At 38.1% G+C, this 15054-nt stretch overlaps 1 protein-coding gene across 3 annotated transcripts in view; it reads left to right on the top strand.

Annotated features, from left to right (window-relative positions):
• Nucleotides 1–1182: 1182 nt before the first annotated feature.
• gria3a (glutamate receptor, ionotropic, AMPA 3a) overlaps nt 1183–15054 on the top strand; it is a 44594-nt gene continuing 30722 nt past the window's right edge. The window contains exons 1-3 of one of the 3 annotated variants that reach the window (XM_051893136.1): nt 1183–2449; nt 2671–2829; nt 9825–10064. In XM_051893136.1, coding sequence (XP_051749096.1) covers nt 2362–2449; nt 2671–2829; nt 9825–10064 — 487 coding nt within the window. In that variant the 5' untranslated portion in view covers nt 1183–2361. The remainder of the gene's footprint in view (nt 2450–2670; nt 2830–9824; nt 10065–15054) is intronic. The other 2 variants (XM_051893135.1, XM_051893134.1) reach the window with 2 other exon arrangements.

Genomic DNA, 15054 nt, shown 5'->3' with positions numbered 1-15054 from the left:
TGCTGGTCAAAATAAGTTAGGCTAAAAAGCATTACTGTGCGCGCCCCCTTTTGGATTGGAGTGTGGATCGCCTGTATTCGTCGTCATACTGCATGAACCGAACCATGACGTCCGTACTGTGACGGTTCGGGACGAATACACCCTTAGTATAGTATAGGACTATCTTCTTTCAGATGAACACAATCGGAGATATATTTAAAAATACGCATCGATTTGCGGCGGAAGAGCAACCTCTGACCTGACGCATGATGCAATGAAGAACGCGGAAGCGTTACATACATTGTGTCAGGGGGTTACTCATTTGGCGCAAGTCGACTTACGCAGTATGCGTACGTCCGTCCACTGGAAGCTAGTTATTTGAATTTATAAAGGTTTTAATATGAATATATGTCTTACAAAAATGTGTCGATTCGCTTTAAAAGGTCTTTATTAACACCCTGGAGCCATATGGATTACTTTTATTATGGATGGTTGCAATTTTTTTTAATTCAAAATGTAGACCCCCATTCACAACCATTATAAAGCTTGGAGGAGTAAGGATATTTTTAAATATATCTCCGATAGTGTTCGTCTGAAAGAAGATAGTCATATACAACTAGGATGGCTTGAGGGTGAGTAAATCATGGGATAATTTTAATTTTTGGGTCAACTTTCCCTTTAAGAGCAGGGGTGTCCAAACCTGCTCCTGGAGGGCCACTGTCCTGCAGAGTTTAGCTCCAACTTCCCTCAACAGTCCTACCTAGGAGGGTCAGGTGGTTCAGGTGTGCTTAATTGGTGTTGGAGCTAAACTCTGCAGGACAGCGGCCAACCAGGAACAAGATTGGACACCCCTGCTTTAGAGTCACTATTGCATATTACTCTACGTAACTATTTTTAATTCAAACATGATGGAATTAATTTTATGTGCACAATGGCTTATCCAGCCATCTGCACATCAAGCTGCAAGTCAAAATTTACCCAAAAGACAACGTGGTCAACTCAAATTAGCAGGCACATGGTTCAGTGTGTTTTGAATGTGAGTGAGAGAGATGATTGTGAAAGTGTGTATGTGTGTCTGCATTCAACAAGAGAGTCAGTCTGATAAATCTGGCACCGCATACACAGACATGGCTTGTATGGTCAGTTTAAACGTGCACACACACACATAGGAAATAAGGAGCTGAGGAAATCTGGGTCGCTGTTAGTCAGCCGTATCCAGCTCAGAGCTGTGAGCTTTCAGTTTTGGGTGATGCCAAGGCTAAAAATGTGGAAGCATATCACAATTACAGGCACCTGCAAAGAGCTTTTCTCTGAGCAGAGTGTGTTTCAAGAATAAAGATCCTATAATGGCGTAAACAGCCTAAATGCATTAAAACATTAATATAAATGAACATGCTTTCATTATATGAGTCAATCAGTTCTTAGTAGTATAAAGGAAGGACAGCTTGTGTTATCTGAAGCACTCCAGAGACAGACTTCACACACAGTCAACAGCAGTGATCAAACAGATCAGAGGATTAAAAAAAAGAAGAAGAAAAAAATCTCTTTAATATTTGCACAGGACAAAATAGATAAACAAATACATGAAAATAATAGAAGCATAATAGCCTATTAAATCACGAAACCCTTGAAACTGCAAGAACCTCGTGATAAATTCTGAGGGAAAAAAATACAAATATGGATTGTTTAAACACGCGGTGCAGTGTGTTTGGTAAAGACCAAGTTTACAGCCTGCAGAGATCACCTCTATTCGACATAAAATATTAATATTCTGTTAGAAATTCAGACAGTAGCAATTCACCTTACACTCGTATGTCTACATCTCTTGCTTTTCGACAGATTCGTACTCTAACACTCTATGACTAGCGTGCCGGTGTGGGATAGTAATGGTCCGAACCTGTGGGTTGCTGTACTTGAACTTTTAATATTTCTGTTGATTTGCCACTCGCGCGCGATAAAACGTTTGGTCCAAGCGCGCGAATGGACACGGGATTTGTGGCTTAATATAGGGGGTTTAAACGACGTCTTTGAAGTGGACGTTTCCAGGGTCGCGTGCCGATTTTTCTGAGCTGTATGCGGACTGCGCACGCGGGTCCGCAGTGGCGGGTTGCGCGCGTGCGTTTGCGCGTACGCGGGTGCTGTTGTAATTTCACGTCACATCAAGTTTGATCAGCGGTCCGATTGGATGATTTGCAGCGCTGTCCTGAATTGAAAAGCTCTTGCGCTTGTTTGCTCGTATTCGCCTCTCGTCCTGTAGCCCGAATGCACCTATCCGGCATCGCGTGAGGGAGTCGGTGCACATCTGGAGGATTTTGTTTGTCGCCCTCGCGCCTGGTCTGGATGTTGCGCGTGAGCTGAAGAATTCTAGAGGTCGGAGACAAAATGCGGCGGCGAGCGCACGCGTGCGTCCTGCTCCTGCCGTGGTTGGTACTGCAAACCCAGGCAGGCTTTCCAAACCAGATCAATATCGGTGAGTGATTTGATTATTTATTGCTTAAAATATTAAACATCCCCTTTAACACTCGCTGATCATCATCTACCTGCTGCATCACCCACAGGGACTTCATACGAGAAGTTTGCATCTCTAGCGCCAAACAGAGTGTAATTATGTGAATGTCACTACTACTGTCCCTCACTCGAACAAGTGTAAAGTCAGGTAGATGTTCTAAACTCATCTGATCTCACATGCAGGTGGTCTCTTCATGCGCTCCACGGTTCAGGAACACAGCGCGTTCCGCTTCGCAGTTCAGCTCTACAACACCAACCAGAACATCACTGAGAAACCCTTTCACCTGAATTATAACGTGGACAATCTGGAGTCATCCAATAGCTTCTCAGTCACGCACGCGTGTGAGTCTCTGCTGTTTTTTCCCTCTTCCTACATACAGTTCGGCGGAACATCCCGCACTTGCTCTCCTTTAAGTGTTCATAACGCGTTGTGTTACGTGTGTGTGTGTGTGTGTGTGTATATATATATATATATATATATATAATGTATATCATAAATACAAAGACTTAAAAGACAGTTCTTGTGCTCTTTGAGAATAAAAGCTCCTAATTCTCACTAAAGAAGTAGGTTTGCAACTTTGTAAGGACATATTGTGAGGAGGCAGGAGCCAACCCTCAGATTCTAATTTTTAAAACAGAAAGCGATTCAAGCAGTGAGTCACAGGACCTTGATCATGTTCACAATGTAGGTGTTAAGAAAATTCAATTGCGTGGAAGTCTTGTAATACAAGCACATTCCCTCACATCTCAAGTCTCATTTTCCATAATTTCTCTGCCCACACCATATAAATAAGACTGCTGATCTGTCCTCTTTCTGATATCTGAGAGTATATCACTCTAAACCTTATACCTGTTGTTACAAACTTTAAAGTTTATTGCATTAAGCGTTCTTCTTCTTTCTAGTTTAGTTTAAAAGGCATCAACGTTCATCATGAAGCGCTGCCCCCACACAACAGCAACAGACGCATGCTCCATTTTTCTCCAGTGAATTCACAAAATAAAATGCAACCAAATATGAGTATATTTATAGTAAAAAATGTGTAATTTGGTAGGAGGTGACAAAAAGCATAGGTTTTATTTTCCAATAATGTAGTTAAAATATCAAGAAAAAGAAAAGAAAGCAAGTAAAAAAAGCAAATAAAGACTGATAGTGTGAGAAGTTGGCCGAGGAACGGAAAGAAAAAAACGTGAAAAACTCTTCTGTGGCACAAGCCTCAGGTCTTTATAATGGGGAGATAAAGAAAAAGGGAGAAAGACTGTGAGAGGGATGATGATGAGTGCAGGCTGACATTTGCACACATGCCCAAACCAGTGCAAGGGTTAGTGCCCTGTATTCTGTGTGTGTGTGTGAGAGTTAGAGAGCTTTACCATCATTATAAAATGCCTGTTTACAGCTGCTGTCATTACCATTTTGTGTCTCTGACTGGCCTGGCTGCTCATCTGAGCGTGTCTATGTGTGAGAGACAGTGTTTGTGAGCTTTTGGTTTCCTCTCTTATCATGGTGTTATTGCTGCAGTCATTGATCTTTCTTCACTGCATTAACACACACACACACACACACACACACACATACACACTGCTCCAGGCATCTGGTTGGCCCATCGGACAAAAAAAACGCTGGGCTTTTAAAAATATAAATAAAAAGATTTTCCACATATGCACATACCTCTCAGACTCTGAAGGTGATTTTAAAGTTTAATGAATAAACTCTGTGGAGATGCTCTCAAAGCTCAAAGTACATATCCAGGAATAACATGACAGAAAGGACAAAGTGCTTTAACAGTGATGCGAGAACGGTTCATAAATAGAGACAGACACTTATTTTTCTCTCTAGGGTGGTGTTTGAATCAGAGCCAGCACACTTTTGTATGCAGTGCTTGTGAGTGTGAGTTGTGCATCAAACGCATCCTGCGAGAAAGGGTTTTGACAGCATACGTATGCAGTGACCCTGCTGTTTTAATTGAGGCAATCTGTGTAGTGGAGAGAAAACTGTAGGGGTCAGAGTGTCTGTAAACAGGTTATTTTTCACTCACTCTTTTGCTCTCTCTCCCTTCCTATGATTTTCCGTCTTCTCATCATTTTTTTTTCTTTATTGCTCCCTGAAGCGTTTGAGAGACAGATGAAAAGAAGGGCAGAAGGCAGTAAGCAGATGTAACCTGCTTGCTCAGAAGAACAAATGAAGGAGAGAGACATGCAATCATTACCTCGTCTCTGTATAATTTAGTGTCACCAAACAGAAATGCAAAAATAATGACAGCATGAAATCAAAATTCACCCTATCTATTTTCTAAACACATGTTATTGATCTTATTGAACTAAATGCATTTCATTAAAAAAAAAAAAATGACCTTGTAATTTATCAAAATGGCTCAATTTTCGGGTGTAATGTCACAACTTCTCTCAGGTGATGTATGTCGGACTTCTATAAAATCATTTCGTCCTCAAAAACTGTTTTTCTTTAAATAATCCGATTCTCTCAGATGTACATCACAATGCGAAAGAAAATATCTGTCACTATTTCTGTTTCATTGCGACTTTAAATGATAACTTCTATAGCAATAATCAATAGCTTGTTATTGCCACTACAATAATAAGTAATTGTACTTTTTGTACTCTGTAAATAAATCCCCGTAATATTTACAATAAAAAACCCGGCAGCTGTGGCTGCCAGAAATTTACCATAAAAAATACGGTGGCACCATTTTGAGTTTTACAGATTTAACTTAAATTTACAGTAAAAAAACGTATTTCATTAACTGATATAATGTTAATTTACCAACCTATCGAAGTACTAATATCTGTTTTGTACCTTTGTAATACACTGACAACCACCAAACACAGTGGTGATGAGAGTCACATGATGAATCAAAGCTCATCACGGGCAGCTTTTCCAAAAGCTGAGAAGAACAGCACTAATATATAGAAGGTGCACACAGTGTCATTCACACAAACACTAAACACCACCATGGTAACACACATGACATTTTAAAAATCCAATAAACATTAATTTAACAACATTAGATTTAACATACAACCCTAATGTACATAAGTGATTAGAAAAAAAATAATAAGAAACTGAGTTATTTCAATGAAAATACATCAAATGTGAAGTGTCAACACAGGGAATTCTGGGAATGTTAAAGGTGGGGTATGTATTTTTTCAACAACGCTTTTGGACATTGTTGATATCTGAAATCAACCCAAACAAACCCACCCCTCTCTTCATTGCTCCGCCTCCAAAACTCACACTCCAATCCTAACCACCCTGCTCCGAGTCTGTCTCGAACCCCAGCCCGTCCGCTGCTGGCATGCAAGGCGAGTGCATTAACAATGACACTAAACACCTCATTCTCTAGCGGTCGTCAGTGCGCAGTGGTTTACCTGCACAACTCTCACTATCTGGTCACTATTACACACGAAATACAAGAGTGGGTGTCTGTTTATCACAGCTGACGCTGCACTTTATTTTCGTTTCACGAAAAATAAAGTGCAGATGATGAACAAACGACAAGGAAGCACAAAACATGAACGTACAGTACACAAGAGTAAATACAAACAAGTGTTCATTGTTAGTCGCCAACAGCACAGCAGCTCCAGACAATCAATGACACTCAAACCCAGTTTTACTCACATGTGAAGCGGAATCAAAGCAGCCTCCTGTTTTCAGGCCTTCCCCCCTTATGGTGCGTTCACACCAGACGCGAATAAAGCGTTAAGCGTGAGTGATTTACATGTTAAATCAATGCAAAGACGTGAATATCCATCCTGCGGCGCGATTTGCGCGAATGACGCGGCGTGAATAGAGCATTTTGGGCGTTTGACGCGCGTAACGCGTGATTTGCGCGAATCACGCAAGTTGAAAAATCTGAACTTTGGCGAAAATTTGCACCGCGTTAACCAACCAGGAGCTTGCTCTAATAGTGACGTGATTACGATGTAGCGATAGGAGGCAGAAATCCGAAACAACAATGGAGGACAAAATCATCGTCGCTGTATGTGGATACCCGGAGCTGTACGATACATCTTCATACTTTTATAGAAACAGGAATAAAAAGGATCTTGCTTGGAAGAAAGTGAGTGAGGAGGTCGGACAATTTGGTAAGTTGTAAAAAACGCTCTTTACTCAATTTGGGCTATATATATACATATTGAGACTACAAGCTAGCTAAAGCCGGCAAATTGAGCTTATTCGCTGTATTTTACAACTACTTTCCCGCTGACGAGTTGATGTGTTCATTCAGAGGAAGTGTGCAGAAACGAGACTGGAGCCGTCTGGCAGAAGCCCGTCTCATGATGCGAATTCACGTCTGTTGTGAAGTGAATTTCACGCGCGAATGGAGCGAGTAAACTCAAAATGTTCAAGCGTCCAACTACGCACGAATAGCGCGATTTATTCGCGCAAGTCGCGTCTGGTGTGAACGCCCCATTAGCTCTCTCCAGCGCTGGAAAGCTTTTCTAATATAAACCTAAAGTGCTTGCCCATTCATAAACCTTCATTCCAGTGATATTCTTTTGAGCTCTTTTGTATTGTGTCTCATCATCTCTCTTTCTGCGTTTTTTCTTTTTCTTTTTTTTTCAAATCTCCATCTTACTCGTTCTGTCTCCTCGACCGTCATACGCCCCCTAATGCTGATTGGTTAGACGTTTGTTGTTGGTGTCGGCCCGACTAACTTCCAAACAGTGTAGTTGAAAAAAAAACACCACACCTTTAATTTACATTTTTTCGCTGTAAATTATACAATGACTTGTTATTTTTCACTTCCAAAAACTGTAAATTTAACAGTATTTTACTGTAAAATTACATTAAATGTACAGTTAGATATATTACAGTTATTCAGCTTATTAACTTTCTGTAAACCAGTTAACTGTTTTTCACCGTAGCATTTTTACAGTCTTTTATCGTTAAAATCACAATCATTTTTTACAGTTTATCTGTGTGAGCTAATTAATTATCGGTATGTGTTGGCTAATTAATTAAAAAAAAAACTCTCACTTGTATGAAAACAGAGAATCTGCACTTCACAGTGCACATGTGCAGACTGACCGACTCTTATCTGTTGATTCCATATTTAAATTGATATTAAATTGATACGTATTTGTTTAACCTTCAAATTATAGCAAGTATATTTTTGGGGAGAACACAATACAAAATAGCCACTGATATATTGTGCACCTATAGTTGTTGTCAAACAGGTTTCTCAAATACTCAAACCATAGCTGTAATTGGTCAGACAAACAGATAGTCCTGCCACACTGCTGCTGGGCACTGTTTTTATTGCACCAATGAGCCAAAGTATTTGCAACCTACAAAATGGCTTAGCTATAGATAACTGTATATTAAGTCAAGAAAGAAGAAAGTACTGTAACAAAAAAAGTACGCACTTCAGCTTTAGGGACTGAATGAGAGAGTGAGTAAGAACTGAATGTCTCTCTGAACTGCAGTGATCGTTTGTTCTTTCATGGTGAGAGTTGCTTTCCTCTGAGGCACAATCAATATAGAAAGAGGACAGGACAGGACCACACTTACACACACTAAAACACATACCCACACAAAACCGGTACTCAATTTGTGTGTAGATATGATACGTATGATTTTCTTCTTCTTCTTCTTTGGACTCACTTAATGAATATCCAGTTGGTGAATGGACTCTATGTCAGTGCTACTTAAGCTTCTGAGTATTCTCTCATAGAAAACTGTGGTAGTAACAATCTATTTCTGTCATATTTATTATAACTGTCAACCACAAATAATTACATTATATTTTAATATAGTACTGTTTATAATATATAATATATATCAACTACACTAAACACCAGAAGCTTTAAATACATTTAGTGTGAAGGTGGATCATATCAATATTTCTTTTTCCTCTCATGTAACACTTCCTCAAGATTGAATTTTGTGCTTAATTTTCTTGCAATTTCCATACATTATGCTGCAGTGGAAGTTGCAGTGGCCACTAAGGCTAAGTGTGGAAACGACCATGTAAAAAGTCCATTCAGGACAATGGTAGTACATCTTGGATCACTTGAACAATTACTAAAATGCCCAACAGTGTCAGCAAAAAAATATAGGCTGTCTCACTGATAATTGTCCAAGTGCTCTGATTGCTTTTTTTTCTTTTTGCGAAAAGATCCCAATAGTTAATAAATATTAAAAGTAAAATTTTGGTGGGGACCATTGCATTCCTGTGCACCATACAGCTTCTGCCATCTACTGGACTGGAGTGCAAAGTGATGGATGGTGCACAGGAAAGCAATGGCAGCCGCCACAATTTTAATGGGTTAAAATTCTGCTCATAAAAAAAGCACATTTTGATTGACCACTAATTTAAATATTGAGGACACGTCCCTTTCAGTGTCTGTGGTGGGTATTGCTCTATGTATAGGCCTGTGTGTCTGTGTGTGTGTGTGTATGTATGTAGTCAGTGTTTGCAAAGGTGTTCTGTGTTGTTTTCTTTGTTGTACCAAAGCTTTCAATTGTGTACGAATGCATTTGCTTTGCTGTATGATCGTTTCAGCATTTTTTTTTTTTTTTGCGTAGGCTGTGTATATGTGTTCATCTGTGTGTGATGATTTTTAACCTCTGGGCTCTCTGAGTAATGTGACATTTGCTTGTATTTTCATCCTTTTCTCCCTCATGGTTACATGCCACATAATTCTTTTTCCTTGCTTTTTTTTTTTTTTTTTTTTTGTATGTCTTCTGGACACATTTGGGAACATTTGCCCCTTTTGTTCCTTTTTCTAGAATCAACTAACCTCTAATCCTGCCACAGTTCCTTATTCTCTCCTATTCTCTTCTTCTCTCTCTCTTTTTCAAGAGGCAGGTGTTTGTGTAAGGCAAAAATCATTTGCTTCGGGAAACAAATAGTAAAATGTCCTCTTTTTGGATAACATATGGTTGTAAATATTAAGTTAATAAGACAGCACTAAAGCTGAATTAATGCTTAACACTGACTTTTCTGAGGATTCATTCATGGTTAGGGTTATGGAAACGTCAGTGAACTCAATCTGTCTACTGTCAGCTTAGCTACATGGTTGCTAGATTTAGAGACATTTGCAGTTTATCTTTAAATAATTTAGATGACAAATGCATTTAGGGTTTTTTTAAAATAAATAAATAACAAGACATTTGATTTGGATTTTAGAAGAATTTACATCATATTGCAATAGATGCAGTCTGTGACATCAAACATGGTGTCATATTTTCTCTATTTTAGGCTATACACACTCAGTAGTGAGCATCATAATACAAAATGCTTGTAAGTGTGTGTGCCTAATGTTTGTTTATTTTAAAGTGTACTGACTCTGCTTCTATCTCTCTCTTGGTCTGGCAGTCTGTTCACAGTTCTCCAGGGGTGTGTATGCAATATTTGGATTCTATGACAGGAGGTCAATGAACACATTAACGTCGTTCTGCGGCGCTCTGCACACCTCCTTCATCACTCCATCTTTTCCCACGGACACAGATGTGCAGTTTGTTCTGCAGATGAGGCCGAGCCTCCGGGGGGCGCTGCTCAGCTTGCTAGCCCATTACAAATGGGAGAAATTTGTCTACCTGTATGACACTGATAGAGGTGAGTAAACACACACACACACACTAACACGTATACTGTCAGTGGCCATAGTTCAATGTGAAAAATGAAAACTCTGTGACTACGAATAAAACAATAACATAAAAGAAGATGTTTTGAGAATTGTGGGGGATTGTTTCATACAATAGAAGACAGTGCTCACCAAAACTGTTTGGTTACCAACGTTCTTCAAAATATCTTCTTTTGTGTTCTGCAGAAGAAAGAAAGTCATACAGATCATGGTGGTACGACATAACGTGAACGACTGGCTGTGTTTGGAATGGCACACTTACTTACTGCATACTGCTTACTGCCCAGTACACAGTGCATACTGCCTAATATTTTTTTTAAGAATAGTGTGTGAAATAGTATACAATATGCAACAAATAATGTTTCAGAGTAGTATGCTGCACTGTTGTCACATGACAAACTGAACGTTACTTCAGCACAGCTGTGCAGGTTGTTTCCTTACAGATAAATGTGCTAACCATTTTTTTAATGTGGAAATCCAAGTCAAAATGTTATACCTTTCAACTGTCCTCACCAACGGTCTTGATCTAACCAATAAAAATTCTGTTTGTTAAATTTTTCACTTAAAATCAGTTGATTAGATTTTATTTTGCTCGACAAAAAAAAAAGCACACTGAAAAATGTTAACAAAAATGTAATGTGGTAACATAAATTAACTGGTTTGATTCAAGTCAAAAATATAATTATCATGTTTGAATCAAATTTATAGTTTAGCTCATTTTAAGTGTTCAGGTAACAATATAGCTCCTTACAGAAACACCTACCACTTTTTACTGTGTAGAATACTTCAATTATACATAGGTAAAAATAACTCATTATAGCTGGGTTTTCCAAAACATCACAAATAATTCTATTAAAATTTATGTAGATTATGCCATATATTAGGTAAGATATTGATAAGTTATTGATATGTTCATATGACTGACTCAACCCGGCCAGCATTGAAATTATAATTTGAAGTTTTAGATAAAGCAGATATGTTACTATGAAGCGCACATTTTCCCATAACAGATTGGTCAGACCTGAAACCGTTGCAGGAATGTATCATTATAACACTTTTTTCCAAGCCAATATCTGTGCTCCTTCATGGCCATGAACTACTACAGATACACTTGGTGTATAGATCATAAACCATTACTATTGTTTAATTTTATGACAAATTTGTCTCTGGTTAACTCAGGATGATGATGCAAAAATAAGAGAGATTTGTTTTATATTTAACGTAATGGTCTAAATAGCCTAAGTGGTCTAAGGGTATCATTAATTTACAAAGGGTTCAATTGATCGTACTACTAAACAACCATGCTTTATAGCCGAACTGAACTCATTTCATAATTGATGAACTTTACAGTTATAGAACAGATTTGAATCAACACTAAATGGACTTCAGCTGAACAATGACACTATTTCCTTGTTAGAGCTCTGTTGAAGCATTAAACTATGTTCGCACTCTGTTTGCTTTGAAATCTGTGCTATATAAAGCACTATATAAATAAAGGTGACTTGATTTGACTTGATCCTAAACGTGCCATAGAGATTAAAGTGCGATGTATGTGTTACTAACGATAGTGTTTTTGGAAACACAGGTAGTTTGTACTTTACAGTAGCATGTGTACTTATAAAAGTGTTCCATTTATATAATAGTATGATAGTATGCCATTTTGAACATAGCCAGTAATGACAGGATTTTCATTTTTGCGTGAACTATCCCTTTAAAGTTGTAATGAAATGGAGGAAGCAACAGATCTTTTGTTCCATATTTAAACAGCTTATTGAGTGTAACAGCATATTGAAGAAAAAAAATATACAGGGCGGGTACTTGGTTCTATCCATCGGTTGTTGATTGGGTTTCGAAATGCGGGGGTTGCACTCAAAAGTGGAAGCAGATGAACGCGAGCTTACAGGGGCAGGGTTTAAGCAGGCTAAATGATTGGAGAAGTCCTCTATACGTCACATAAGGCCCTGTTCACATCTAGTATTAAGATGCGTTTTTGTCTGTCCGATCACAAGTGGACAACTCTAAATACTGGTGTAAACGAGATCTATTGAGCTTGTCCACTTGTGCACAGGTAGTCAAAAACACATTGAACTGGACTTCTTTCAGAGTGTAGATGCTCTTGTGGTTAAATGTGTTCAAACAGCCACAAAAGACTGCCTACTATTAACCTAATATGTAATTATTGTCGGAAGTGTTATTGTCAGAGCTGTGGGGGGATTTTGGGGGGGCAGGTGCTCAAGTGAAAAAAGGGCACCCCTCTTATAATTATTTATAAAAAGTAAAGTTACAAATTATTGATTAATTATAGTATTTAACACACTATAGGACTGTCATACCAATTAAATTAAATCAGTATCAACAAAATCCATTTTACCATTTATCAACAATTAACACTGCATTTGCAAAATACAATTACATTTGCCTAAATAATGTTATGATATTAATGTTCTAAATATAACATTTTGAATGTAGAAATATGAAATGTTGGGAAAAATTAAACGATACTATTATATATTAAACTAAAACCACCAGTAGGTGGCGGCAAGTCATAATAAATGAATCAAAGAACGATTAATTCAACTGATTCGTTCAAATTGGGTGATTCATTCATGAAAGAAGCAAGTGTCCACTGACTTTATGAATGGGTCATTGAATCATTGACTCACCAAATTCATTCAAAAATGGTGAATCATTCAAGAACGAAACATCACTGTGTGTTGCTGGGAGACACAACTTTTCTGCTTTGTTTGGAACTGTTGTTGTTGGCAAAATAGTGCAAAAACAGTCAAAATTGTCAATCCATATAATCAAATTGTTTACTTTTGAAGTTTAATTGTAACTTCTATAAAATGAATATCACATTTTGCAATAGTGCTTATATTCGAGAAAATAGCACTCTTGCTCGTGTGTTATTGTTTAGCTATATTATGTTATAATATCTTGAATTTCGGGGGCATTTTATTAATTTTGGTGGCATTTCCAATCTTACATGACGCTATTTTACGTCAATGCCAGACTAGCTTGCTTGTTGTTAAGCTTAAAGCAGTCATAGATTTAATATGTTCCTTGAAGTTGACTTATAATGTTAATTTTAAGTATTTTGCCCACACAAAAGAAACAAATATGCGCAAAAACGTTTATTTTCAACCTTCATTTTCTGACCCTCTGTCTGAAATTACCTGTTTTAATGGGGCGGCTCCTTTAAGGCTTGTCAGTAAACGGCCACTGTTATGACTGGCTAACGTCATTGCATAGGAAACAGTAAAGAGTATTATGAAATCTTTTACTTATGGTTTGTGATGCAACTGCTGTCAGATCCAATACAATTGGCTGCTTCATCTTTCAACAAAAGTTTCTTTGTGAACTCTACATTACACTGTGCCTTGTTTACAAAAAAAAAAATGATTAAAATAAAAACATATAATCTTCCGACGCAATCCGGGACACCATTAAAATAAACCATCCACTTGTTTCCGACACTGGGATCCTTCTGAAAGACGTTCTTTCACTCTTCCATTTGTCCTGTCAACAGACTCAAATGTGCGTCAAATGTCTGAAACTGAATGCACATCTACAGTAAATACTGTATCCAGTCTAGACAGAGTCAGTCATTATAATGGGTTCTATTTGCTTTTGACGCGATGCTCACATCCAGTATAGGCAAATTCCTAAAAATCAGCCTTTAAGTGACTGAATGCCAGTGGGCGGGGCCTTCTCTGGAGGCAGTCATATGTCATATACTTTTGCCAGTGTGACGTCGCAGGTTACTCAGTATCAAAACGAGCTGTTTTTCGAGCTTGATTAAATAAATGCTTTATAAGGAGGATGTTTTAAGCTATGAAACTTGCAGGATGCTTTAATGGTATGAAAACCTGTTATATGACAAAAAATCAAGGCAAATTTGATTTCTCATATCATGACCCCTTTAATGGAGGTCTATTGGCTAAGTTAGGCTGACTGTATTGAGATGTTTTAATACTGGTTTAAGTATTAACAGTGCCAAAGTTTAGGGCAAACCTGGCTGTCACCAATGAATCAGATCAGCGAGACGTGGATGCTGCTTGCCTGCCCTGCAGAGCTCTGTGGTGGCTGTGACAAGGGATATCGAAGAGTGGGAGGGGCTTGTGCGGTCTCTCAGAATTATTAAGAATTTGTAGTGAGAACTGAGAATTGATCGAGAATTGTACCATGGGTCAAATTAAAAATAATAAAAAAATAAATAAAAAAAAACTAAAATATAAAATAAAATAAAAAATGTCTTGCAAAAAGGGCACTTGTCTAGTCAGAGGCCAGAAGGGCAGGTCCTTGAGCACCACTTGGGTTCTATTTGTGCACATGCCTGATGTCTGTTTTATGAGTTGTGTAGGCCTAATGTCTGCTTTTGTTCACATAAATATTAAAAATATTTTGATTTACAGATTCCTGCTAAAGCAGTAGACATCACTGTTTATATCAGGCATAGTGACAACACTGTTAAACACTGGTATAATGGAGGACAGTTTTTTTCCAAATCACCTGATGGGCGTTCAGCCAACAATCACACATTTTCCCTAGCTTGTTTACTCTGAAGAGAGTGCTTACAGGGAAAGTTTAAGATAACAAGAGAGGCATTGTTATGTTTTCTTCAGGGATCTTCCTTAATGGATTAAACCCATCATACTAATGCACTGAATATTTGGATTAACAGTGTACTTATAGTTAGAAGTCGATGGAACTTTGTTTGGAACTCCATTTTTTAATACCATAGGTGGCAAAATCAGAGACTACATAGACATTCTAGGGTTCAAAATTGATCATGTGAACTCATTTGTTCAAAAGGTCAGATTTTCTTCCATTGAAGCAGAAGATGCTCTTTGGAATCGGATCATTTTCAAATCATGATATAGTGCAGACCGCCTCAATCTGTTACCACCCTTAAAAATCATCCACTACAGTCAGCAGGGAGTTGTGTTGGTGGTGCCAAAC

The sequence above is a fragment of the Ctenopharyngodon idella genome, chromosome 5 (assembly GCF_019924925.1).
Source record: "Ctenopharyngodon idella isolate HZGC_01 chromosome 5, HZGC01, whole genome shotgun sequence".
Lineage (NCBI taxonomy): Eukaryota > Metazoa > Chordata > Actinopteri > Cypriniformes > Xenocyprididae > Ctenopharyngodon > Ctenopharyngodon idella.
This window is presented reverse-complemented; position numbering and strand designations above follow the sequence as displayed.